Source organism: Polypterus senegalus, chromosome 12 (genome assembly GCF_016835505.1).
Source record: "Polypterus senegalus isolate Bchr_013 chromosome 12, ASM1683550v1, whole genome shotgun sequence".
In the NCBI taxonomy this organism is placed as follows: domain Eukaryota; kingdom Metazoa; phylum Chordata; class Cladistia; order Polypteriformes; family Polypteridae; genus Polypterus; species Polypterus senegalus.
Window position 1 is genome coordinate 76,545,373 of NC_053165.1, and position 27,681 is coordinate 76,573,053.

Genomic DNA, 27,681 nt, shown 5'->3' on the forward strand with positions numbered 1-27,681 from the left:
CTCAGCTCAGGTGTCTCTTGAACATTCACAGAGACACTGCATGCTTGTCTGGACTTCACACAAGTAAGGGGAGCGCTGGCATGCCCAAGGCTTAGGTCACTCGGGGGCGGCCACATCTGCTTTCTTCAGCCAGTGTCCTACTGAGGATATGGCATATAAAGGAACTGCAAAGTGGGGAGTTTCCTGTGAACCGCATACCAGGGAAGGTGCTACGTGGCACAAAGCCTTGCCAGCTGGCATAACTGCTTTGCCTTCATTGTGGCTGCCATTGTGATTTGGCCCTTTTTTTATTAATTTATTTCATTTGCTTGCAGGGTTGCCAGTTTTAAGAGGCCTGCTTCCTTGTTTTGTTACTCATCGGTATTCCCAGCTTTACACTAAGACATCAAGGGCACTGATTGTCTTCTTTTGAACTTTGACACGACCCTCTTCCACAGTTTACTTGATTTGTGTCTTTTAAATGTATTTAGTTGTTACCAGCTGAGGGTAAGGAAGGCTGCAGGAATCTGTGCTATCCGGGTGAACTTCTACAGGCAGGTGGTAAGGCTGTCCTGGCATTGCAAGCAATCTTTGCTTCCATTTGGCGATGGGTGTCATCCCAACTGAGTGGGATTTGTTTCCTTTATCTGGAAAGGGAAAGTTGATCTCCTGGATTGCGGTAACTACAGGGGGATACCACTGCGCTCGGTGCCCGGTAAGGTCCATGATGGGGATGTCTTCAGTAGGATCCGTGATCACTCGCTCACTTACCAGCTACCGGAACAGTCTGGCTTTACACCTAAGAAATCTACCATTGACTGGCATCCTGGCACTGAGGGTTCTCATGGAGCGCAAACGCGAACGTCGGCAGAGTTTCTTGGCAGCCTTTGTCGATTTTCAAAAAGCGTTTGACTCGTTGATCGAGCTGCCCTGTGGAACATCTTGACATCATGGCCAGCCTGTACGCTGGGGTTGTGAGTGCTGTACAGAGGGAAGGCAGACCCTCTGGGATTTTTCCCAGTTGATTCTGGGGTCCGTCAGGGGTCTGTTCTGCGCCTACTTTGTTCAGTGCTCGTATGGACTGGGTGTTGGGCAGGGTCGTGGAGTCCAGCGGCTGTGGGGCATCTGTTGGTGAAGAAAGATTCACAGATCTTGACTTTGCTGAGGATGCTGTGATCTTTGCAGAGTCAATGGAGGCTCTGATTGGGGGTCTCCAGAGACGGAGTGAGGTGTCTGAGTGTCTGGGCTTGCGATGGTCCTGATAAACACCAAGAACCAGGCTTTTAATGACCTCTTGGGCACAGCAGTGTGTCTGTAGGCGGTGAGAGCGCCGACCTCGTCGAGAGGTGTCGGATTCGGTCACAAGGTCACTGAGGGGTGTGTGGCGCAAAAGGACGAAGGTCCAAGTCTTTACAGTCCTGGAGCTTCCTGTCTTGCTGTCTATGGTTGCAAGACACAGACGCTAGGCAGTGACCTGAGACAAAGGCTGGACTCCTCCATGTGTGTCTCTTCAGAGGGTCCTCGGGCATCCCTGGTTTGACTCCCACATGAGGCTCATTACCTGCACTGTGAGGGAGCGCCTGTTACGGCACTATGACCATATGGCACCATTACCCGAGGGTGATCCCGAGTGGCTGGACCAGGACAAAGGGACGCCCACATAACACCTGGCTGCAGGAGATAGACGGTCATTTCCAGAGAGTGGGACTGAACTGCGTGTCTGCCAGGGGGGTTGCCAACCAGGATCCCGAGCCATTTCTCCGTGTGGTGGGTGTGACAACGCGTTGTACCAGTGCAGGCTCCCCAGCCTGACCTGTCAGTTTCAGTGGACTTTCGGACGTCTCACCTTAGTTCCTATTAAAAGTAAAAAGACGATCAATTAATTGCTGTTGCAGTATACATACAAACCGTCAATCATGATGATCTCTGGGCAAGTGCCAGGGCAATGGGCATCCTAATAAAGGCAAAGGAGCAGACAGACTTAAAGTGCGTTGAAAATGAAGCCCTAAGATTAGATCGGTTGTCTGAGCCTTCGGCTGATTATATCTGGAAGGTCCAGCTTGTGCTGAGTCAGTATGGCGGCCTACCCTACACGATGAAGACAAAAGGATATGACAAGCAGATCCATGAAAAGCACCAGTCAAGGGATGGAGACAAGAGGACTGCCAAGTCACTGAACATCCAGTCAGCTCCCCCATGGAAAGACAATGACACATCTCCTAGAGCAGGCTGTCCACAAAAACTGAAGAAGACAAGTGAGGAAGGCCACCAAAAGATCTTTGAGAAGGCTAAAGGAGTCACAAGGTCAAACCAGGGAGACTGCACAGCCAATGACTGACCTATCATGGCAGAGAGGCAAAGACAAAAACACACAGGACAACCTGGCAGAAGACACATGGGAGACACTGCGGTCAGCTGGAAGAAGACTTTGTCATCTGATGTGACCAAAATGGGGCTTTCTGGCCCTCAGGCTAAATGCCATGTTACTCAGCATCAGGCTGTGGGGATTCTGCTCTGCAGATGGCCCTGGAAGACATATGACGGTTAAACGAATGGAGCAAAACACAAAGAAATCCTGGAGGAAAAGCTGATGGTGTCTGCAAGAACCTGTGCCTTGGGAAAAGACAATGACTCTAAGCAGAAAGCCAAAGCTACACGGGAATGGCTTCAGAACAACAACGTGAATGTCCTGGAATGGCCGTCAATCCAGCTGAAGACCTGTGGCTGCGCTTGGCAAAGGCTCTTCACTCCTCGTCCCCAGGGCACCTGACAGAGCTTTTTCAAAGAAGAATGGCAGAGCTGATAAAGAGACGCCCAGACTTACGTACAGTTGGCATGGCTGCCAAAGGTTCGTCTAATAAACACTAACACGAAGGGGTGAATGAGATCGATGATTTGGGGTTCTTTATCTGTAATTATTTGTCATCACTTTGCCAAGAACTCTTTTCACTTTGACATTGTCGTCTGCAAACTTCACTGGTCTACTAACGTTACGAAAATCTACGTCAGTAATATAAATCAGAAAAAGTATCATCAGTCCCAGGACAGGCCCTTTCTTTATTCATCAACGTGAAAAAGATCAATGAAATCCATCGAGACTCATTACAACACAAGACATGGGACAAACGAGAGGAGACCACTCAGTCCATTTGTCGCTGTGCCAGGATCTCATCCAGGGTCTTCTCAATGGTTCTGAGGGTTTCTGCCCTGGCAGTTTGCTCTCGATTCCCACAACTCCTTTTGTAGAGAAGTGCTTCCCGGCTTCAGTCCTAAATGCACTTCCACTTCATTGCTTCACACCATGATACACCATTAAGATGACAGAATTCTGCTGGATTTAGCTTATCAATGAGACTTTTGAAAGCCTCCAGTGCCCAAGGTTAAACAGGTAAGTCCTTCAGTCCCATGATGCACCTGCTTGCTTTCCTCTGCACGGCGTCAGGTGCTGTTGTGTCTTTCTCGTAGCGTGGTGACCACAATGCAGCCCCTACGAGTGTGAGCACAGTCGACGATATCACCTAACATTTTATTAACCTTTTTAACGACTCAGGCAGGTTGCTTAGACAATGAAAATGTCGGGTCAGCTGACCCCCTAAATCCTTTTCAGAGGTCTCTTCCAGTGCCTCCCATCTTGTGTTTATAACTGACGTTCCTTTGTAGCATGTTACAATTTCCTACGTTAAATGGCAACTGCCAAGTGTTCACCCAAATCTTTCTGAATTGTTCTTGCTGCCTCCTCAGTGTCCTCCAGTTTCAGTGTCGTCTACAAACTTCACAGGTTTACAAACTACACGGAGATCAATGTCACGAATACAAATCAGCAAAGGTATCATCAGTCCCAGGACAGAGCTCGAGTGACACGGCTCCACGCAGAGTGTCCTCCTCTTGTCTGCCCTCCTTGTCTCCTGCCAGCTCACCAACCTGAGATGCCCTTTGGTGGGTTATCTCTGCTGCTTACATTTCTGAACGAGTCTTCAGTGAGGGTCCGCATCAAAGGCGTTGGGAGAGTCAGACAATGGCAACTATACAGTATTGCAGTTGCTGTGAGGGATCTACGCCTCAGAAAGACCAAATTGGGTTTTAAATGAAGCCTACTTTAACTCAATATTAATGTTAAAGCGGTGCTGATTACAAGGTCATCCTCCTCAGCGCTTTCCCATCTGAATTTGCGGGTAACAAGCATTTTCTTCAAATGTTCTTTTGACAATTTCAAAACTCTTTTCCTTTGTCGTTTCTGGCTTAGACGTCTTCTGTGTTTTTGACATTGAGCTTTGTCTCTCGCTTTGGCTTTGCTTGTGGTTTACACTTTCGTGTCAGCTTTTAACGGCATTTTGTTTTCCTGGTTACCATACTTCTTGCTGGAATCTCCTGTGTAAAAGGTTGCTTTGGCAAGATCTTCCTCTCATAAACTCATGCTGGCTGTTTTTTAGTACTTTTTTTCCTCTAGGTAATTTTCAAATGTATTTCTTAATAAAGTTTCCATAATTTGGCATGACACAGAAGTAAGACATATTTGTCTGCTTGCCGTGAGCCATTTTGTCTCCCTTCATTTTCAACTTTCCAGTCCTCAGCTGCCTCGATGACTGCCCAGTATGACTAATAAGGGTTGATAGACGACATCTTCCATTTCTTTCAATACAACTGGTAAATTCCCATGAGGTCAGGGGACTTTCTCAGACTTCAATGTATGGAGGCCTTGAAGCGCATCGGACTCGTCTACTTGAAAATCTGTGAACCCAAAGCTTGATTTCACTTCTGCATGGAGAATCCCATTTGTTTCCGAATATCTGAGTGTAACATCTGCTCCATTCATTTGCTTTTTCCTTCTCATTTTCAAGGATTAGGGTTAGGCTTAGGGTTAGGGTCTCTGAGGTTTTTAAACTTCTTTTTATCACCTTTTTGCTAGAGTAATACTACCCAGAATTGCTTGCTGTTTTTGTTTTGTCATTACTAACAATTGTTTGGTTTCTCTATTGACCTTTGATCTCTCGCGGCAGAGTCCGGTATCGTCCATCCATTCCATCCATTATCCAACTCACTATATCCCAACTACAGGGTCACGGGGGTCTGCTGGAGCCAATCCCAGCCAACACAGGGCACAAGGCAGGAGACAATCCCCGGGCAGGGCGCCAGCCCACCGTAGGGCACACACACCAAGCACACACTAGGGGCAATTTAGAGTGCCCGACATTCATTAAAGTCGGCCTTCTGCTGCTATGCACCTAAAATCTGGAGTTGCCTGCCAGTAGGAATTCACCAGGCTGATACAGTAGAGCAGTTTAATAAACGGCTGAGAACACATTACTGTAACATGACCTTCTCGTAACTTCACTTTAACTCAATCTTGATACTCTGTATGTTCAATTCTTCATAATAACTACTCATGGTGGCTCTAAAATCCGTTCTGACCCCAACTCTCTCTTCTGTTTCTTTTTCCTGCGCCACCTCCGCCTACTCAAAGCATCCTGATGCTCCAACATTGATGGACTGAAAGCCAGAAGTCTACGTGACCATCATCATCATCAGGTCCTTCTGTGAGAACCCTAAATCCAAAGAGGACTGTTTGACTAATGTTAGGTAGATTGCCCAGAAGGGACTGGTCAGGCGGTCTCGTGGTCTGGAACCCCACAGATTTTATTTTTTTTCTCCAACTTTTGGAGTTTTTTTTTTGTTTTTTCTGTCCACCCTGGCCATCGGACCACCTTACTCTTATTCTATGTTAATTAATGTTGACTTATGTTTATCTTTTATTGTGTCTTCTATTCTTCATTTTGTAAAGCACTTTGAGCTACATTTTTTTTTTGTATGAATATGAGCTCTATAAATAAATGTTGATTGATTGATTGAAAGTCTACACTATCTGGCTGTTTCTTCATTTTCTTGTACATTGGGCTCTTCAGTTCACCTTTTTATGAATACCCTTATTTATGCATTTCAGAATACTTTTCATTGTTCTTTAGGAATGTACTTATTTTGAAGAGACATTATCTATCATTTATAGTTGCGCAGTTTTTCATTTCTCGCTCCATGGTTTCCAGTTGCTTCCTCGTCTGCATAACGATTGCGTCCCACACATGACAAGTCTCTGTTTGGGTGTACATTTGTGTGTTTACAGGGATGGTCTCAAAGTTTACACTGCTGTGATTCCTGTTGCTTAAAGTCTCACTAACTTGGTTTTATTACTCTATCTTTATTGTCCTAAAAGATGACATGCAGACAAGCGTCACCAGGCGTTGGGCTTGAAACAAACTGGCTAAGAAGACAGTCGTTTGCCATCAGCACCATTTCAGTTTCTTCATTTCTATTTCTGATAGGGAGGGGAGCACCAGTCAATGTTTGGAAAATTCAAATTATCCGCAATCACTCCGTCATCCTTCTTCTTGTGCAGACATCTTATTTGACTCAATAATAGGCTATGGCCTGAAAGATCAGAATTTGATGGCCTGTAGCAAATTCCAATCACCACATCTCTGGCTGTCTTCCTTACTGATGATTCCATTCCTCCATCTTGAATTTATCAGCCTCAATATTATTTGTCACATGTAGGCTCACTCCTCCGTCTGTCCTTGCTTACTTCTAGTTCATGCACTCTTTCAAATGCTCCTCGCATTAAGAGGTAAACCTTTTACACAAAGAAAGGCACTTATTGTATTCCCTGGACATTATAAGTGTGGTTTTCCACCAGTACCAGAAACCTGGAGGAATTGCGCCGATGCCGACTCCTGCTTTGTTTCCATTACATTTGTTTTTATACTTTTCTCAGAGCGAACTGTGAGCGTTTGCACTTGGCCCAACTCCAGGGTGCCTTCACGGATTGCAGGCGACAAGCCTGTGCTCGAAGCTTTGTTTTCCCAAACCCCATTAAAACACTCACTTTGATTGTCTAACCTTGTTTTATTTGTGCAAAAGAAAATGGAGTGACAAGCGTACAGCACCTCAGCAAAAGAGTTCATCAATCAGTGAAGGACTTGGACGCTTTGACCTCAAACAAAGTTCTGTTTCAGGGTCCACATCAAAAAGTAAGGGAACAGGCATTTCATGCAACACTAAAGAGTGCAAAGAAAACGAAAGAGTCAAGGAATTAGGGTGACAAAGACACTGAAAAGATTAACTATGCATCTGTCTACGCCAAAGGACTAGAGTCTGGAAAATAAACCTTTAGAGGTAACATGATTGAAAAGTCAGTTCATGTGTCAGAGGCCAATATACAAAAGCAATCACAAAAAACAGGATGGGCTCTAAAGTTTGTACTTGTAATGAAACAACACCTGCTGGGCCATCGGCCTCGTTCCAGCTACTGTGGCTGTGAGAAAGTTAGATAATTCAGCAAGCCATACAGACAATAAAAGTGAAGAATGTAAAGGAATTTAAACATCGCAGTTGACAGAGGGTTGCCCATTCCACTGGTTTTTAACGTTACATTTAGAAAAGCGGGGCAGAAAAATCAGTACATGGCACCGTTGTGCTCATTCAGCTACAGGGGTTTGTGCCTTTGAAAACACCACATTATGTGGTGCTAAGCCACTTCTGCAATTGGGAAACCGACGCATGGTGATTCTGGTGGATGTCTCAAAGTGCATCTGGCAGCATGGACGATGGCACCACATAATAGTGGCACTGCAGTGCAGCTGATTGCTTATTGACAACATAGGACCACCGCACCAGATGGGCATTCGGTGTGTCCGAGTATCTAAAACATACATACAGACAGGAAAACAAGGCGACAGAAATGCCAGAATAGCTATTCATTTAGGTATCTGCCTTTATTACTGCATAAAATGATGTCCTTACCAAAACTTCCTGCTGTCAGGATGGTGGACACTGATTAATTAAGCTCAGGCGCATTTTCTTATGCCAGACCAAACAGTGCAGGAAATGAAAATCCAGACGACGGCTTTTGGTCCAAGTAACAGAATACGCCATAAAGTATGCCATAATGATAAAGCCGTTACGTGTCTGACATTTACCAAAGGCTTTAAACCCCGCACAGCTCGATTTGGACGGCCTTCTATTAAGTTAGCGCTAAGCGCAATGCTCCTCCATTCAGATGCCCATTTCTCTTCCCATACATTTTAGCCCAGTCTGTTTGATGAGCAACAGAATGCTTCACAGTGCCAGGGCCACACTGACTAAGTACAAATTCAAATAAATCCCGGGCCGCCACTCTACCAGCCTGCTGCGCAGCAACAGACTAATCAACTCTGAAAACGGAGCTCCGCCCCCTTCTCTTTCTGCGTGCCGTTCGCGTGATCGCCTCATTCTGGTCCTGAAATGCTGCGCTCTGATTGGCTGAGGAAGAGCCGGCGCACGAATACTGCATTGTAACAATCCGCGTAACAAGTAGGACTGGCAAGCAAGGAAGGAATGTGCCCGACGATTTTAGCAGAACTCCCATTTTGGGGGCCTCTCCGTGCCCGGTTTTAAATCACAGCTGACTTTCTCGCTAGACAGTTAGCATAAAATGATATGGCAGTACTGCGGATTGATATGCTCGAAGCAATTAGTTCCGGCCACAGGAAGAATCACCTTCAGCTCCAGTCTCTAGCAGCGCTGCAGTGAGAAGCTGAAGAGCCGGGAAGATAGGTGAGGTGAGGTGGGTCTGGGTTGTAACAAAGCTCGGCAGTGAGTAACCGTCAATAAGAAAAAGAGAAAAAAAAAGACCATGAGAGCCGACCCAAGTGCGTCGCACAGATTATAGTCTAGCCGTAGGCGTGGGCCGCCAGTGATTTTAACAAGTGCCTTGGCGCAGATTCAAGATGCTGGCGCCTCCGCTTTTTGGACGCCTCAAGGTCGTTCGCTTCCCTCGTGCGACTCTCATTTGTTTCCTTAGATTCACTTTGGTTCCGCAATGCTTTGATAAAGAGAGACGGGTACCTGCCACCTGAGTCGAGCTTCTGGTCACTCCGATGCCCACTTATGTATCGTTACGTCTCGTGGGGTAAATTTTACGCAGCCATAGTTTGCGAGGAAGAATCGGCGACCCTCGCAGTCACATAGGGTGGTCAAGCATCCCAAGCCGCGGCCACCATGAAGGACCTGGCGCTTCAAACGGCCCGGTTGGGATCTCTATACACACGCGATCGCGATCAGGCCTCCAAAACTCGGCCTGCCGTACACCGCCGGTGTTACAGGAGATTTAATTCACCAAACAGCCGAATAGCGCCCAGGACTGCGGGCATTTTCAGTAGTATAGTTTGGCCGTTTGATTTGTGATTGTAAATTAAGATGGCTGGACGTCCTTCATGACAGATTTGTATCATCGCAAAGCCCAAGAGCTGTTCGGTAAACTTTAACGGTTTTAAGAAGAACTCGAAAAGGTGCCCGGGTTTCCGGTGTTAACACCCTGGGCATCGCATTATTACCAGCTAGGACGCTGAGGACGTGGGTGAATGGCGGCCTAGACGCAGGTCTGAAGTGTCTCAACACTAGTAGCTGCATGAAGGTGTGTGGTACCTTATTTAACCGGATACTCTGCTCTCCCAAGTCATACATTGATGAGATATTTGTGTTCCCTTCTGATGATAGATTTCAAAATGCATTCATCACCTGCTTTTGCGTACAGATGATCAGTATGAATGGAAAAAAAAAACCCGACACATTTAGTTTGACTTTACAGTTGTTCAGTTAGAGATGTTGTGTCCGCACCCTGGGTTTGTGGTGCAGGAAAAGCGCCATCCCAGAATGAACTGAAGTTGAGTGCACTGGTGGGTCCTCTTTTAATGGTCTAGTGGGTGACTTGTCGCTGAATATGATTGAGGAAGCAGAAATTAGTCCTGCTTGCTAGCTGACTTGTGTTTTATAGCAAGCAGACAGCTTTCTATGTCCTTGGCAGATGTCACTGGCTCGCTCTCTAAAGGGTGATGGGCACATACTGAATTTAGATGGCAAAGGGGGCAGTTTATAAATGAGCAGATTTATGTAATTCTTATGTGTGCTTGACTAATTAAAAATGTTAACGGTAAGTGGCAGCTTTGGGAGCACAGAGCCATTAGATCAAGTCCGTGCCTAGACTACGTTTAGTAAGGATTTGTGAAATCGGTGGTGACTTTGGAAGTTGACTTGTTTATGGCAGCCTCCTTTGCTGTCAGTGAGATTTCGTTGATGGCGTGGTGCCATTTCTTTCATTGCTGCCAGAGTGTGATTTGGCTAATTTAGTGAGTGAGGAGCAGATATTGAGCACACGTCACATGTGTCCGCTCTTCCCTCAGGCTACTTGCTAAACTGCATGCCGTGCACTTTTTTGTTTTCTACAGGCAGCACTTCTTCCATTTGGATGTCGGCTGTTGCTGCAAGTTGTGCTGTACGTCTGGTGGCCTGAGGGCCGTTGTTTTCTGTGTTCATGTGGACATTTTCAACTGAGATGTCTTGATCTGAATTACGATCCTAATGCAGCTTGACCTGGAGATGTGTCTGTGATGCCCAGAAGTCGGGCTTGTAATTCTCTTGTGCCCATGGAAGGACACTCTTGTCACCAATCCTTGGTCTGTTAGGCTGTGGGGTCTGCCGTCTGTTACCTTGAGGTTGTCACTCGTGTTTGAAGTCTTGTCACCTTGTCGTATTCGGTTGTTGATTAATGGAAATGGTGCCCTGCGTTTGGGGTCTTTACGTGCGTGTAGTGCCATGTGACGATGGTGAGGGCTGGTAAGCCGTGGAAAGGCCCTCAAGGCCACGAGCCTCTGCTCAATTTGCACGTGGACGGATTTCTTTTAAAACCTGTCATAGTAATCTGGAATGGAATTATTTTCTGTGTCACATTTGCCGTTTTCTCCAAAGGAAGCGGATTAGTAAAATGTGGCCACCGCTCTGCATTGCGTCACTTTCCCCTGACTCACTTCCTCAGACTTTCTAGAGGGTTCCCTCCTGTTAGCTGCTTCTGTTTGAGAGAGTGCTGGAAGTCCGGTGCCCAGAGTCCTGCTGTGCTTTCTTCTGTTCCCACCCCACCCTACACACACGGGGGCTTACAGGTTGTTTTGTCGTTTTTCTTCTCCCTCAGGGAATATCCTTTCACTGTTTAAATATTTAAATGGCCTGCCTGTGCCCAGGATGAGCCTGCAAGGCCCTGCCCTGCCCTGTCTGTCTGTGGGGCGAGCTGAGCCAAGCTTTGACCTGCACTGGCGAGCAACAGCTGGGTGTTTTTTGGGTTGTTTTGGGTGCCCCGGGGCCTGCCGTTGTGCGATCCTCTGACTGAAGGCTCCTGGCCCTGCAGGGAGTTTTTTGCGTAATTCACTGGCATGTCAAACCCTCCACACCCTGACTTGATGTGGCAGCCCTGAGTTGGGGATTGGCTGCTGGCACTTTTCTAGGCACGTAACGGGATGTGCAGCAGCTCACGTACCACAGCTTTGGGATGACTAAGAAGTGCTGATTCAGGAGGCAGACGGGCCTGGCCTGGCAGGAAGTTGGGATTGGACAAGTTGGCCTTTCATGGCTGGCGTGTGCAGGTTTTTTGACAACAGAGAAAGCAAATCATTCTTCACATTGTGCCTGTCGGAGAGCAGACACAAAGTATTTGGTTTTCTTTTGCTTACGTGTGGCCACTAATGTCCTGTAATGTTACATATTTGTGGCTTTCTTCTGTTGTGCAGACAAATTCAAAAGGCTGAATCAGAGTCGCATTAATGGCATCTGGCAGTGAAGGTCACCAGTAGAGCGGGATGCTCTGTGTTTGCCATGTAGAATTCTGCTTGCCCCTAAGAGATGAGATGCCTGCAGTGCCGATTTCAGTTGGCATCGTGGCATGAAGCAAGTAATTGAAGTATTTGACTTTGTTACTAAGGCCTCTGTGTTGGTCACACCTTCTGTGTGCTCAACTGCAACAAGCAGACTGGGATTCTCTTTCTCTTTTCTTTCTCTCTCTGCCATTTTCACCTCCCAGTGCTGCTGCTGCTGCCTTTTGGATCCACTGTCCTCTGTTAAAACCCTGCAGCCTCTCCCGTCCTTGTGCCTGATGCCCGTCATTCCACTTAACTGGGTTAGGTTGTGATAAACTTTGAATAATCTAGAAAAGCTTTCAGACTGGATGTCTGATTGTGGCTTATGTAATGTGCCATCTGTCCTTTGGTTTTCCGAAGCCTGCCTTGTTGGGTGCAGGCAGTTTCCCTGCTTTTGAACCGTAGCTGAGGAGGTGCCGCCATCGCCAGTGTCCCTTGGTGGTGCTGCTCCTTTGCGTGTTTTCAGTATCCTGTCTTCTGTTTCCTCCTCTCCTAGGCTCAAGGTGATCTTTCTTTCAGCTAAGACCTCGGTAGACTTGATATGTGGCACACCCAAAACATGCCACCGGCTCCAAGTCGCCATTACTGGCTTGTAAAGGACGTCCCGCGTGGGGTTTGCTGCCGACTACAGACTGTTTGTTTGAATGCGTCTTACCACTTCGTCACGTTATCTGGTTTTCTCCCAGTTCTTCCAGAGAGCCTTTTCTCGGCTTGGCACAACAGAAGTAGTTTCTGTTTTAATGAGTGAACCTCGCCGAGTTGTGTGCCAAAGATAAGCTGCCTTTGACCGGAGTCATTGTGGCTCTTGGTTTGACATCCAGTGGAGCAAAGAGTGAAGATTCTCCTCCAGCTGATGGGTGGAGTGTGGCAGATGAACCCAAAATGATGTTAAAGGGCACATTTACTGGGTCAGGTGTGGGCCACTGTCAGTTTTGTGGCTGCACCGGATGATGTGTCATTGGTCAGAAGCCTGCCATACTATTAATGCCCATCTCTGTGTGCTGGCACAGTGTCGGTGTTGGTCTCTTGTATTGTAAAGAATGCTGTTCACTTTATTACTGCGCAGTGCCACCCGCGGGGTATTGGGGTTCATTTAATGACATGAGCAGGTTTAGGAAGTGGATGGATGGCTGCTTTACTTAAAGGGGACTCATCGAGTGCCCCCAACTAGACATCCATTCATGCCTTGTCCACTTCAGGGATTCTGAGAGATTGGACCACACCCCGGGATCGGCTTGCACAAAGTAGGAGCCAAGTCTGGGGTGCCAGTCTGTCCATCCCAGGCCATATTCGCAGTGTGAAAACAAGTGCCCGCTGTCTGGTGTTTTGGGGAGAATGTCGTAGTGTGCAAAGAAACTGGAAATTGGGGGTTAATGGTAACCCGTGAAGGTCCTTGGGAGGTGCTGCTTGCCCGAAATTATGGGACTGTGGCACACAATCTGGGGTGTTGGTTTGTCCGAACGGAGCACTCGGTGTCTCGGTTTCAATCGTCCACTAGCTATCTGGCATCAGGCCTGCTGAGGATGGCTAAGCACCTTAAATGGCACCTTTTCAGTTTTGGCTCTTTGTACCCTCTGCTCTGTGGGTGCCAAGTGTGTCTTGAGTGGAAAGGTCCAATGTAATTACCTGAAATTGAAACATTACCACCTGTCTAATGAGCCGGAACATCCAGCCTTCAGTTAATGTGTAAAAGTGGAGAGAGTGGTGGGGCGGCTGACTGCCAGGGCAACGCGGGCTTCGTCTCTTTATTCAGCCCTAGAGCTCATTTTGGGAGCACTCGTTCGATTTAAAATGTTCTCACAAAAGGATCCGAATTTAGTCCATTGTGTGCCAATGTGAGAGAGCAAGTAGCGCCGCGTGTCCCGTTCACAGTCTGGCTGCCATTAAAGGTTTGTTGTGTGTGACCTGCAGGTTAGATGAAGCTGTAGGTCGGTGGCGAACAAGCGAAAGACGAGACCCTCCAAACTGAAGTGTGCCTCGGCACTGGAGCATCGCCGCCTATTCGGGGCCTTGCATCGTGGGTGTGCCACCAGTCGGCTTCTCAAGGGGCTCTGGCCTGCATGTCCGTTTTGTGACTGTGCTGTCTCTGTGATCTTTCCCTCAGGTGAAACTACAACAATGTCCACGTCAAAGTGTCAGGCCCACGAGATGGGGAGCGCCTTCATCCAAACCCAGCAGCTTAACGCTGCCACCGCTGACACCTTCCTGCAGCACTTGTGCCTCCTGGACATTGACTCTGAGCCCACCGTGGCACGAAACACCGGGATCATCTGCACCATCGGTGAGTGCACCAGATGGCGGTGGCGAGTGGGACAGGCCACTGGCTGCGCTGTCTGCACTTTGTCAACTTGACTGTTGCTTCTTTCTGCCCCTTGCAGGCCCAGCCTCTCGCTCAGTTGAAATACTCACGGAGATGATCAAGTCTGGAATGAACGTTGCCCGGCTAAACTTTTCCCATGGAAGTCATGAGGTGTGTGTCTGCTTTAGGTCCCAGTTATTTTTGTGTCCTTGTCCCTGCACTTGCTGTGACCCCTGACCTGGCGGGGATGTGACCTGGGCAGCAGCTCTGCTGTAAAATGTCACCACTGTAAGGTGATCCCTGGAGCTGCTTGTGGGGGCGCTGGAATGTGGAGCTGCAGCCAGTGGGCTCGCCTCACAGAGTAGCTGCTGGCATTTTCTGGATACATTATTGGATGAGAACTGTCGGCTGAAGGGACACGGGTGCCTAGACGTGGTTGAGATGCAGGTACCACCTGTCATCCTGGGTATTGGGGACAAGCCATTCATGGGTTGGAATGTCAGGGTGAGCTTTGAACTGAGAGGGATTGGAGTTCTGAAGCCCCTCCGTCTCTAGCATGCAGGTTCCCATTGGCACCCCTTGCCCTTTCAAGCGGTGCGGCTTTCCTGCCCAAGCAGCCATAGTACAGTGTGGGCTCCTCGTCCGTTTTGTAGAAGCAGCCTAAAATATGGCGGTGCAAATGAGGAGTGGCCACAGGTTAGTCTAAGTGCCCTTCTTTCTCCGTTACGACGATGTGCCAACCCTGTCGCTGCACAAACTGGACACTCGCACAGTCGGCCCCATTGACACAGCAGCACTTAAGTGAGTTTTACATCTAAAAGGCCCCCATTGTTTAACAGTAGAATTACTAGAGCCTACGAAAAAACTCGTAGATCCATCCCACCTTAAATCGCTTCTTAAAACGTTCTCACCGCTCCGCCAGCGTCTCTTGTCATCTAAATGTGCCAATAAAGACAAGCTGCAAGTAGCCGGCTATTCCATCCCCCCACCGACTTCTCCCAGCTCAGGCCTCCATTGATTATCTGGGAGTGAAGTGGAGTTTTCGAGTGGAAATAATAGATCGTTGTTTGCATTTCACGTCTGTTGCGTTTCTACAGTAATCCGTGTAAACACATTTTAAAACAAACGTTTTTCATATTCTAGTAGTAAATGACAAAATGTAGGCATAAACTATATAATGTGTGAAGCCTGAAAGTCCAAATATCAAAAACATTTTCACAAAAGGTACAAATATAACAGAACAAGTGCGCTTTTATTCAAATATATAACTGCCACATTGACACACACTTCTTACAGCTGCCATGGTAGCGTAATGGTATCCGCTGCTGACTGGGAATCAAACGGTCACGAGTTCGATCCCGCACGACTCAATTTTCATCAGTAAACTGCTCTTATTCTTACTATTTTAGAATAAAAACTTCCATTTGATTTCAGTCTGTAACAGCCAGTGTAATTTATGATCCTTGTAAAGGTTAGTTTGGTTTTTTTTTTATTATTCACTTTTCATTCTCTCAGTCGTGTTCAGGATCCTTCCCTACACCCCCATCTGACATTGCTGTTTTCACATAAAGACGTGCTGTAGCTCTGCGCCGTACGTGTGACTGCACTCTCGTACCAATGCTTGTGAACTGAAGTGCCTGCGTGCAATTTTCATGGCATCACACGTCTATTTCTTGAGCATATCCGTGTCACTCAAACACAGGAACATATGTTGGTGTACAAGTATAACAAAACGAGTGCACTTTTATTCTAGACTATACGTGAAGAAAAAAATAAAGCAAGTTACAGTAGGCGGTTGATACGACAGCTTGTGTGGTGTAATGCTAAGAAGTGCTGATTTCCGATCCGTGCTGTATAAAATCATCCCATTCAAATATTAACAGTTCCCACACACCCAAGGACTGTCCTTCCTACATTCACGACACGTGTACTTGTTGCAGTGCACACACCTCTCTGTGCTATGGTTCCTATCACACTGAATGAGCACCTGACACTGTACTTTCTCCCATCCATCCATCCATCCATTTTCCAACCCACTGAATCCGAACACAGAGTCACGGGGGTCTGCTGGAGCCAATCCCAGCCAACACAGGGCACGAGGCAGGAAACAAACCCTGGGCAGGGCCCACCACAGGACACACAAACACAAACACACACCAAGCACACACAAAGGCCAATTTAGAATCGCCAATCCACCTAACCTGCATGTCTTTGGACTGTGGGAGGAAACACGGGGAGAACATGCAGACTCCACGCAGGGAGGACCCGGGAAGCAAACCCGGGTCACTGTATTTTCTTCCCTATATAAATAACATTCGGGTATAGCGCGTCTCCAAATAAATCACATTTGAGCTATAGCACGTCTTTATGTGAAAACGGCAGTGTCAGATGGAGAGGAGGGGATCGTGAACGCGACTGAGAGAATGGAACTGAATTAAAAACACAACCTTTACAATTATCATGCATTTACACTGGCTCTTACAGACTGACTGAAATTAAATGTATGTTTTTAGTCTAAAATAGTACAGTACATGCAGTATTATCTGAAAACGAAGAGCGTCCGATCGGGTTTGAATACGCGCTGACGCTGTTACAGAAGACGTCCGCTTATTCAGTGCAGCAGTTTCAACGCACAGTACATGTAATATTATTTGAAAACGAACCGCGTCAGATGAGGCGAATATTCAAACCCTTCTGACGCTCTTCGTTTTCAGATAATATTGCATTAGTGCGATGATGTTTTCACATATATTGTCTCTTTCATTCATCTTGCGGTTTGTAATCGGTGACCGCGTGGTGTTTTGTTTTTTTTTTTTTTTCCCCCGATCTTGCCAGTTCGCACATGTTGCTGTATGGTGGCGTTTCTTTTGTAGTCCACGACATGCAGAGGACAGAATAGTACAGAGCAGTAAGTTCAGCACGATATGCAATCGGACAGACAGACGAGGCACTAGATATATAAATAAACAGGAAAGGCACTGTATAATAGATATATAAAAACAGCTAAGGGGATAGATAGAAAAGAAAGGCACTATACGATAGGCTGACAGGGAAGCTCCTATATAATAAATTAATAATAAAATTACTGTTATTACTATATAGATAGACGAGGAGTTCAGGCAGGCAGACCGGCGAAGGTTAAAAATAAATAAATAAGTAAATTTTCTCCCCAGCGGGGAATCGAACTCGGATCTCTTGAGGTCCAGCAAGTCTGCTGTGTTCTAATTGACGAAATCTTACCAGTACGCCACAGTAGATGTTGTAAAACTCTTGAACCTTTTATGAAAGTGTATTTGATCTTTGGCCTTCAGGCTTTACACATTTTATAGTTTATGCCTACATTTTGTAACATTTATTACTAAAATATGAAAGTTTCTGTTTTAACGATGTGTTTACACCGATTACTGTAGAAGCGGAACAGACATGAAATGCGTGTGTTCCAAATAACGATCTGTTATTTCCACTCTAAAACTCCACTTCACTCCCAGATAATCAATCGAGGCCTGAGCTGGGAGAAGTTGATTCACGTTGTAAGTCGATGGGGGAGATGGAATAGCCGGCCGCTTGCAGTTTTGTTTTATCGGCACATTTACAGGACAAAGGAGGCTGGCGGAGCGGTGAGAACGGTTTTAAGAAGCGATTTTAAGGTGGGACGGATCTACGAGTTTTTTCTAGTGTTAATTGACCTCATGCTGCAGCCTGCTGTCCTGGTGCTCTGCCCATGGGAGACGACCGCTGCCTTCATCTGTGAATCTCTGCCATCCAGATTGAGCAACGTGCCTCTGGCCTCCCTGCCATGGGTCTGTTGATCTGTTTTATCATAGAGCCTCTTTTTCATGCCGTGCCACAGAGCAGCACACTCTAAGCTCCTGGATGATTCTCTGAGTTGGAGGCATTTCAGAAATGCGCCGCTCAGAGGGGCAGAGGAAAGCCTATCGCTTTGGCCTTTGAGCCTCCCTGGCTGTGCTAAGAATAGCCATGCTCTTTATCGTCCCCCATATCCTGCTTGACTGCTGTGGACGTGCGTGGCCCGAGCAGCGGTGAGCCTGGCGTTCAACTCCTATCCTTATTTGATGCGGTGATGTTGCCACTCTGCAGGCCACGTATGATTTTGCTATTTATTTCCTCCTGGCTTCATGTTGGCAACCCTGACGCAGCCACTACTTTGACCGCAGAAGCGCAAGTCATTTCCCCATTTCGTAACGGTAAGGGAGTTTTGTCAGAAGCCACCACAGCCAGAGCTGTCGGTCTTTCTACAGAGTAAGAGTAAGCTGTTGGCATTGGTGCCCATCGGCAGCACTGCACTGGGTAGGTGATGCGTTTCACCCTTGACTCCTGGAGCCTTTCTTTCCACCCTTTAGTGCTGCTAATTGAACAGGTGTGTGTCCTGAGCCAGTGGTGCGGCAGGGTGGTTGTTAGTGAGACCCCGGCTTGTTGGAGCTCTCATGCAGTCATTCCTGAGCCACAGCGCACCCTCACATTTGTTGTGAACCAGTGCAGAGCTCGCCGAACATTTCAAATGGGTTATTGAAACAGATTTTGCTCGACAAACACTGGAACAGATAGAACCAAGTTAGCTGGTCAGCTGCGTGCTTCACATCTCCTGCTTAAAGACAAACAAAGTCAGTGTTGTGAATCTTCAAAGCAGGCCCATAAAAATGGCGGCATAAGATGTCTGCTCAAGTGGACAGTTAAGACAATGGATGGGCTAAAAACCTGCATCCTCCAGGTGCTGAATATGACACAACTGCTGTAGGCCTTGAACGTGGCCAAGTGGCACAGACGAGACCAGATGTTCACCCACCTGGCAGTGGGCATCTTGCTGCCGGCATGTAAATCTACAGGGTGGTGCAGATCGTCTGGATGACTTTGATTTATGCAGAGACATTCCAGTTCGGCGCGAAGGCGATTCTTCATGTCGTCAGTTCGCACACTTCTCGATGGTCCGGGATTTTTCGAGTGATTTTCAATGTAATAAACCTTAAGTTACAGCGTAATGAAAATTGCATAATTAGATGTGGACCACCCTATAGTAAGAATGCTGGCAGTCATTGAGCACCCGAGCCTTTACTGTCGTCATTGTGCAAGGAGCAGAGACCCCGATGAAGATTTTGGTAAATGCACATCATGAGCAGACGAACCACAATCGGGGGCTAAAGGTGAAAATATCTGCCTGTGCTTTTTTTCAGTACCATGCAGAAACCATCAAGAACGTGCGTGAAGCCACAGAGGGTTTTGCTGCCAATCCCATCCTCTACAGACCGATTGCTGTGGCACTGGACACCAAGGGACCGGAGATCCGAACGGGCCTCATCAAAGGGGTAAGCGGAGCTTTTATGTCTTGGCAGTAAAGAGAAGTCGTGTGTTTAGCGTGATGACCGAGTCGACGTCGCAACACCGGCTGAGTTGTGGACCCAGCAGGTCGACTGCACACCAAGCTGCTTACGTTGCTGGACGATGGCCGCTCCAGAAGCCTGCCATTTTGATTTGGCTTTCCGCCAGTGCCAAGATGGTTGGGCTAAGGCTGAATTGTTTGTACCAACTCGTGCCGTTCAACAGCAAGTCCACCTCGGTCAGCATTAACAGGTTTTGACTGTAAACGCGTGACCAGCTGAACAAAGATGGAGACGAGTGGCATTTCGCGGATGAATGACTTTCCTGCCAAGAGCGGCTGTGACATTTCCCAGATGATGTTTAGTTTGAATTTCACGCTTGTTGGTTTGAATATAAAACATCACAGGCTGAATGAAGGTTGCAGAGTTGACGGTAGCGGCACCTCCACAGTTTATTAAAACAGAAATAACCAAATTGGAGAGAGCACAAGAGGAAGGTTATGCCAAAGGGTTGTCCTCATCGCTGCATCAGCATGTGCCACACAAGGCGTGCCCCCGTTACATATCCCATCAGGCAGAGCAGTTATGTTGGGAAGAGCCTTCCTCGTCTGGTGTTTTTACTGGAAAACTGCACCAGAGCTGTCCATGTCCTCTTAGCCTGCGGTGGGGAGAACGATCAGGTGGTCATTGGGTGGGCCAACCGAGCGCTTGGATCACTCTAGGGACCCGGAGCTCCTCTGAGGGTCGAAGCTGGCAGGTGTGCCCGACAAGCTAAAGTGTTTGCTTGGCTGACGCGGAAGGAGCAGCAGGGGCGCAGACACGATTTGAGCCGAGGAGTGTGAAGGCCGCAGTAGGGAAACAAAAGGCGTTGTAAATTCGATAAGACAATGATGTTGCATTTTTATTTTGCACAATGCGGACCGCGTGAATAGCTGAGCGTGGTTTCTGTGTTTGTTTTTTTGTGTTTGATCGGCTTTATTTATTATCTTGGCCGCATCACCCGGCTAAAGGTTGGGCTGCGCACCCCGACTTGTCTCCACTTAACTGCTTCATGTGTTCAGCCGGTGTCTGCTGCCCCCTTGTGGACAGACTGGTAAGGGCCACTGATTCGTCCCGCGCTGCTTTTTGTTGGCTCACTCAAGTGACTGATGTGTCTGCAGAGTGGCACTGCGGAGGTGGAGCTGAAGAAAGGTGGGTCCCTGAAGGTGACGCTGGACGACTCCTTTATGGAAAAGTGCGATGAGAACACATTGTGGGTGGACTACAAGAATCTGATCAAAGTGGTGGAAGTGGGCAGCAAGATCTACGTGGATGATGGCCTAATCTCACTCGTCGTGAAGGAGAAAGGTAAGCGAGGCTTCGGACGTTGGGGCCGGGGCTTGTGGACGGAGCGGCGAGTAACATCTGGCTGCTCTCAGGCGCCAACTACTGCATGTGCGAGGTGGAGAATGGCGGCTCCCTCGGCAGCAAGAAGGGGGTGAACTTGCCAGGTGCTGCGGTCGACTTGCCTGCGGTCTCTGAGAAGGACATCAAAGATCTTCAGTTTGGTGTAGCGCAGGACGTTGACATGGTCTTTGCGTCCTTCATCCGGAAGGCTGCCGACGTGCATGCGGTGCGAAAGGTCTTGGGAGAGAAAGGCAAGAACATCAAGATCATAAGCAAGATCGAGAACCACGAGGGCGTACGCAGGTGGGTGTCTGTTCGCTCGCTCGTCTGGGCCGAGTCTTCTGGGCTGGCCAGTGTGTGACTAGCACGGCATGTTTTGGCAGGTTTGATGAAATCCTGGAAGCCAGTGATGGTATCATGGTTGCCCGTGGAGACCTTGGGATCGAGATTCCTGCAGAGAAGGTCTTCCTTGCTCAGAAGATGATGATTGGTCGCTGCAATAAAGCTGGCAAGCCTGTGATTTGTGCCACACAGGTATGTGCTGCCCTCGTCTTTCTAGCGTCCCTCCGTGGGCACTCGGGCGCCAGCGCTCATTGCGCACTTTGTTTTCTTGCAGATGTTGGAAAGCATGATTAAGAAACCGAGACCAACGCGTGCAGAGGGCAGCGATGTCGCCAACGCAGTCCTGGATGGCGCAGACTGCATCATGCTGAGCGGAGAGACGGCAAAGGGAGACTATCCTCTGGAGGCGGTGCGCATGCAGCACGCGGTGAGTCCACGTGACCCGAACCGGTCAGATCTGAGTGGTCATAGCTGTAGAAGGCCATTGCTCTGTGTGGTCACCTGTTTGTGGTCTGCCCCCCTACCCCTCTCTCTCTCTCTCTCTAACGGCTCAGTCTGCACACACTTGCCAAGTGGCTGGGGTGCCATGGTGCCTTCCTCTTATGTGGCGCTCTACCACTAATCTGTCTAATGGGTGTGACTTCACTGTCCCCTCCTGCCTTCCCCTGTCTGTCCTCCTCCTCCTCCTCCTCCTTGTGCTCCACTTCCTTGGCCGCAGATTGCACGTGAGGCTGAGGCAGCAATTTTCCACCGGCAAGTCTTTGAAGACCTTCATCGCATAGCGCCACACTCTAGTGACCCCGTTGAAGCAATCGCCATTGGGGCTGTAGAGGCTTCCTTTAAGATCTTAGCATCTGCTTTCATAGTACTGACTGGGTCCGGCAGGTAGGCAGTGACGCTTCGGAGCTCCTCGTGCCCTGCCTTCTGCCAACCCTTTGGCCTTGGGGTGGTGGGGGGGGGTCTCCTTGTGCAGCGCAGCGCAGCCCTGCAGAGGCGGGTGAGGCGGTGGGGTGGCAGATTGAAGGCCTGACGGGGTTACATGAAGGCGGTGGCTTTGTGTGTCTGGATTAGAGCAAATCAGTCCAGTGAGCCGAGGCGGGGGACCCTGAGCCGCAATGTTGTTTGCCCTTAATGTGGCGCCATAAAGCGGTGGCCTCTCGAGCTGCCTGGCGACACACTAACGGCTCATCCTGTTTTTCTGCACTATGTATATGGGGTCTGATTGTTTCTCCTCCCATCCTCTGGATGGCGCTGTGGCACACAGATTGCCCGCGAGGCTGAGGCGGCCACGTTCCACAGGCAGCTGTTTGAAGAGCTGCGACGTCTCTCCCCCATGACCCGTGACCCTACTGAGGCTACTGCCATTGGCGCTGTCGAGTCGTCCTTCAAGTGTTGTGCCAGCGCCATCGTTGTGCTGACAAAGTCCGGAAGGTAAGGCATGCAACTGCTGTAGTGGATTAGAGGGGGTGCCACGTTCCTGTGGGAGTGACTAATGTGTGCCAAGCTCGGGGTCACCCTGAGGGCTCTCTCGGTGGCTGCTTTCTCTAACAACTGCAGTTCCTTTTTGATTTCGGTGAGCTTGCCCTGTCCACGTGACTGGCGGCGGTCTTTAGAGTGCCCGTGCCTCCGTGGGTTCGTTTGTGCTGCCATGGCTGCCTTGCTCTTTTTTTTTTACGCTCTAATCGTATACCATGTGTTTAGGTCTGCGCACCTCATCTCCCGTTACCGCCCTCGGGCACCCATCATTGCCGTGACCCGTAATGGACAGACGGCTCGCCAGGCTCACCTGTACCGTGGGATCTTCCCAGTGCTGTACTCCCAGCCCGCGCACGACGTCTGGGCCGAGGATGTCGATCTCCGGGTCAACTTCGCGATGGACATCGGTACGTAGCACTGGGTGGAGAACTGACCGGCGAGGCCGCCGAGGGTCCCAGGCCGCTGCTGATGATGTGCCCCTTGTCTTGCAGGGAAAACCCGAGGATTCTTCAAGTCGGGCGATGTGGTGATCGTGCTGACAGGCTGGCGCCCGGGCTCGGGCTACACCAACACCATGCGCGTCGTGCCCGTTCCGTAGGCGACGAGAAGCGCCCTGCCCCTAATGCACTCCTCATCCTTCGTGTGCGTCTTGTCTCAGGCCACAGCGTGTAGTATTTATCACTGGAAGTGCTGCGCACTGGCACCGCTAGATGTGTGCCTGGCACTCCGTGCTCTGGCGTGTGTGTGGTTTTCTGTTTTTTTTTTTGTTTTGTTTTGGCAGCTAAAAGGATTGACGGCCAGCTTGACTGGTGGGCCAGACGCTCCGGAGAAGTGCTGCCTCAGCTTCGTGTCTCCTCTCGCTTGTTCCTGTGTGCCCGTCACCCCTTGGACCAGCTTTATTTATTGTCATTCAGTCACTTCAGATGGTCACACCCGGTGGGCTGGCCTCAAAGGCGGAGGAGCGAGCAGCGCACGGCACACCAGGCCTGCCCCCCCGTGTACTACGCATCTCGGCGTCTGTGCAAATGTCTTCCCTCCTGCTTGGAATTCAATAAAGTAGTCTGTGCAATATACTCGGGTGTCTCGTGGTTTGTGTGTGCCCATTGAGACGTGCCCAGGAGCCTGGCATGGTGTACCTCGGTCATGAGGGTCTTCTGCACTTTACTGAATAAGCCGTCGACCAACTTGTGGTTTACTGTCACGGCACAAGCGATGGTGTGTTTGGAAATTTGAACTGGCAGATGGTCCCGGGGTCCGCTCATTCTTGGCACAGAACTGAGGGGGGCAAAGAACAGAGCCAAGTGCTAAAAGTGACGGCAAAAGGCCGGGAACTGAAGAGGAAGAGCCAAGTCAATTTGGGGGGGTTTGACCAGTTGAGAAAGCACAACGTGACTCTGCCTTGGAGCAGATGAGGCCCTTCATGGCAGACCCTCGGGGGCACTGGGCACTGTGAGTGGTGCAGCCAACCGGGACCTTGAATTCCACAAGGAGTAGTTGTGCCCCTTGAGCCTACTGTGGAGGGCGCCAATGAACAGCTCTAGGTAGGTCGGGTGGGCCCCCTGGGTTTGGGTCGGACCCCTCTGAGAGGGCCAGGCTGTCTTAATGCATACTTGCCAGAGGGGGTGCTAACAGTGCCTGCGGGTATCCACTGAAGTCCTCCGTGCTGGAATGAAGAGTGGGGTCCACAAAGACGAGCGGCCGCTTTTGTTCACTTGGATGACTGGGGTGGCACACTCGCCACATCCTGGAAGGTGTGTGTCATTTGCCCGGCTCTCCTCCTCAAAGGTAAACAGACGCACTTTGGCAGGGATTTGCACCCTGTGTGTGACTCTGGCCAGACCATTGAGCTCCATAAATGTGACGGGTTGACGACCGAGGAGTTCAGCCTCTCTATGGCGCCTTTCACCAGAACGCTGATCTGGAAGTCCATTGCCGCCCTGCTTGGTGGCTTTGATGTCTTTGTTGCGCCCAGGTGACGGGACCCTTAGTGGATTTAGCACCCGAGAGACCCGTTGGGATCTCGGGCCGGCCAGTTTTGGGCTGACCCCTGTTCTCTTCTGGGCCCTATGTAGCGCCTTTTTTCCATGCCCTCCTCCTCCTCTGCTGTCAGGTGATGCCACATGTCAACATGCCACAGCCTTGTGGCTGTTTGCCTTGTCACGGGTGCTGCTGCTCAAAGGTGACTTGCTGTCAGCTAACCGGATCTGAGCCCTTGGGCACAGGCCTATAAAGTTAGGCTGTGTGGGCACCAAGCTCAGTGTGTGGCACCATGTGGAGGAGATCAGGCACCTTGCTGCTGCTGCTGCTGCTGCTGTCTGTGCAGATCCAAGGTGAGTTGACCGCCTCTCCCCCTCACTCGACCCCCAACTTCACGCCTGACCCATCGCTCTGCTCTTTCAGCCCAGGCTGGCGTGGACGACTGTCCCAATGACTGGGAGCAGTTCAACAACTTCTGCTACAAATTTGTCAAAAACGCCATGACATGGATTGATGCTGAGGTAAGACCCCCTCCACTGGGCTGATTCCCTGATATAGCCCCTTTCACCACACATGACGCTGCTCTCCCGCTCCAGGTCTTCTGCATGGCGCAGCGTGGCAGAGGCTCCCATCTGGTGTCTGTGCACAGTGACGAGGAGAACGCGTTCCTCACAAACTTCATCAAGAAGAAGGACGGAGGGGCCACCTTGTCCTGGATGGGGGGCACCGACTGCTATAAGGTTGAGTGGGCCGGGCAGAGGGATACTGGGGCTGAGCTGAGGCTTATAATTCATACTTTTATTCCCCCAGGAGGGCACGTGGCTTTGGAACGATGGCACCTCCTGGAATTATGCCAAGTGGAATTCGGGCGAACCCAACAATTTCTTAATTGAAAACTGCGTGCTGATTAATTACATGGGTAAGCCGGCCGACCCGCAGCTGCCCAGCAGGTGGCGGTACGCGCGCGCACGCGCAATCTTGCGGCTCTGGCGTCAGCGTCTCAGCTCGTCTCTCTGTCTGTCATCTCTTGCAGTTCCCGGTGGCTGGAATGACATGTCCTGCAACAACAAGAACAGCTTCGTGTGCAAAGCTAGCCGCGTGCTGTGACCTGGAGACCCTCGAAAGATAAGGCCACCCGCCAGTGCCAGTCGTGCCAGGCTGGAGCCCCGTAGTCGGAGAAGAATAATAAAGAATATGAGCGCAGAGTCAGTGTGGCTTTTGTCGTGATTAATCCCCATGGGGATGGGGGGGGGGTTGTATGTTATGGGGGACCTAGACTGCAAAAAAGAGCGCATCTGGGCCGAGGCTGTCACCTTTACTCATACCATACCTCGAAACCGAGCCGTTCTCGTTTAAGCCTCGCTCGAAATGACGGAATAATTCAGAGTGCGCACTGTGACCGCAGGGTGGCGCTGCTTTACGCTGTGACCTAAGTCGTATGCACATGTCGCGGTCACTCGCTATTAAAGGGGTGGGCTTGTGAACCCTCCCTGATCTCTCTCTCTCTCTCTCTCTCTCTATATATATATATCTTATAGTGCCTTTCACATCTATCTGTTCATCTAATACATAGTGCTCTTCATATCTATGTTATCAACTTCTTACGTAATGCCTTCTTTTATTATCTATCTCTCATATAATACCCTTTATGTTTAGATTTCATATTTCTCTTCTATGGTGTCTGTCATATCTGTGTATCTATCATATATCGTCTTTCATAACTATCCATTTGTATGTCGTATATTGCCTTTCATATCTATCCGGGTTTAATCCAGTGTATCATTTCCTGTTATACAGTATAGCGCCTTTCACAACTGTCAGTCTCTGACTGTTCATTCTGGTGCGGGACCTTCTGAGACTTTGGGTTGCGTGTCTTGAAGTGTCAGGGGCCATCCGTTGAGGGGCGGCGCAGCTCACCCAGCCCGAAGACTGGCTGACGGTAACTTCCGGGAAATGAAAGTTAAAGCTCCGCTTCAGCCCTCAGGTGTTACTCGCATTGTGTCGCCTTGATGTGCGGATTTCGCCCATGCCATCCCGTTGGCACCAAAACTGGCACTCGTTTGCATATCTGCAGCTTATTGTTTAACAAAACTGAACTTCAGGATGCAATAAACGGAAACACAATATTCGATGGTGAGAAAATGAAAAGGCAAGAAGTGGGAGGGTAAGCAGAAGGCAACTGGGGCCTACCCCCAAAGGAGTGGTCCTATGGCAGTCGGTGAAGATGCGCTCACTGCACGGTGAGCAACAGGGCTGAGGACCCTAGTGGAGGCACTGAGTGAGCATTTGGGTGGCACGAGTCAGGGGGCCCTGAGACAACCAGGGTGCACCAGTTAAGGGAAAGGTGACAAGCCACAGCGGCCCCAAAACATCTGAAAATTATGTCTGCAGCGGCTCGGCCTGGCTCCAGACCAAAATGGCACGAGGGGCATCTGAAATATGCTTGGGGGTTGTTAAAGTGTGATAAAAAACCAAAAGTCAACCTGACAGCGTGCTTGAGGTGTTTGACGTGATATTGGGGAGGGGGCGTGGGCTGTCAGCCCGACCCCTGCAACCGGGTTGCAGATGCTCTGCAGTAGGCTGGCATCAGTCACATGACACGCAAAAGGACTTCTCTAAAATGAAGCGTCAATGGGCGACGACTGACATATTTAAGACGTTATAAGCCTTGGAAAGTCTCATCATTCGTCCATTTTATAACGCCCTTATCCAGTGTATCACCTCTAAAGTCGGGGGCCACCAGCGGACACTCGCAACTGCTCAACGTACGGCCTTGCGGCCAGAACAACTTTCCTGCAGCCCTCACTGCCTGGTGAGAGCTGCGCGAGAGTTCGGCTATCGAGCTGCTTGCCTGACACGTCATAGGGGCGGGGCGGGGCGACGCGACTGTCGCTACCCGATCTGCGTGCCTACCCGATTTGCGCGCGCAGGCGTATTGAAAGCCTAACGTGCCGTAAAGTGTTCGCGCATGCGTTAAACAGATTGGGCAACGCCGTAAAGTGTGTGATGACGTAGCCTTTCAATACGCACGCGCACGCAGATTGGGCCGGCAACGGGAACCAGGTAGTGACACACACCGCATGCGCTTAATGAAAAAAACATTAAAAACAAAAAAAATCCACTTAACTGCACAGTCCGATCAGAACTGTGCATGCAGTACAACTTGACATTACGGTAT

At 49.3% G+C, this 27,681-nt stretch overlaps 2 protein-coding genes across 5 annotated transcripts; both read left to right on the forward strand.

The window, feature by feature from the left end:
- Nucleotides 1-8,464: 8,464 nt before the first annotated feature.
- Nucleotides 8,465-23,599, forward strand: pkma (pyruvate kinase M1/2a). Of its 4 annotated transcripts, none has more exons than XM_039772365.1 (11): nucleotides 8,465-8,562; nucleotides 13,795-13,971; nucleotides 14,069-14,160; nucleotides 19,179-19,310; nucleotides 20,483-20,669; nucleotides 20,741-21,011; nucleotides 21,092-21,242; nucleotides 21,325-21,477; nucleotides 22,315-22,481; nucleotides 22,752-22,933; nucleotides 23,018-23,599. In XM_039772365.1, exons 2-11 carry the CDS (start codon nucleotides 13,809-13,811, stop codon nucleotides 23,122-23,124), a joined length of 1,605 nt encoding a protein of 534 aa, XP_039628299.1. In that variant the 5' UTR covers nucleotides 8,465-8,562; nucleotides 13,795-13,808; the 3' UTR covers nucleotides 23,125-23,599. The 4 variants fall into 4 exon arrangements, with proteins under 4 accessions (XP_039628299.1, XP_039628301.1, XP_039628298.1 ...); XM_039772367.1 differs by lacking the exon at nucleotides 22,315-22,481 and adding an exon at nucleotides 21,769-21,935 and having other exon boundaries at nucleotides 8,469-8,567; XM_039772364.1 differs by having other exon boundaries at nucleotides 8,472-8,567.
- A 1,150-nt stretch (nucleotides 23,600-24,749) lies between these two features.
- LOC120540351 (lectin-like) lies at nucleotides 24,750-25,708 on the forward strand. Its single transcript, XM_039771031.1, has 5 exons — nucleotides 24,750-24,856; nucleotides 24,927-25,024; nucleotides 25,100-25,243; nucleotides 25,314-25,422; nucleotides 25,537-25,708. Exons 1-5 carry the CDS (start codon nucleotides 24,796-24,798, stop codon nucleotides 25,608-25,610), a joined length of 486 nt encoding a protein of 161 aa, XP_039626965.1. The 5' UTR covers nucleotides 24,750-24,795; the 3' UTR covers nucleotides 25,611-25,708.
- The last annotated feature ends 1,973 nt before the right edge of the window (nucleotides 25,709-27,681 follow it).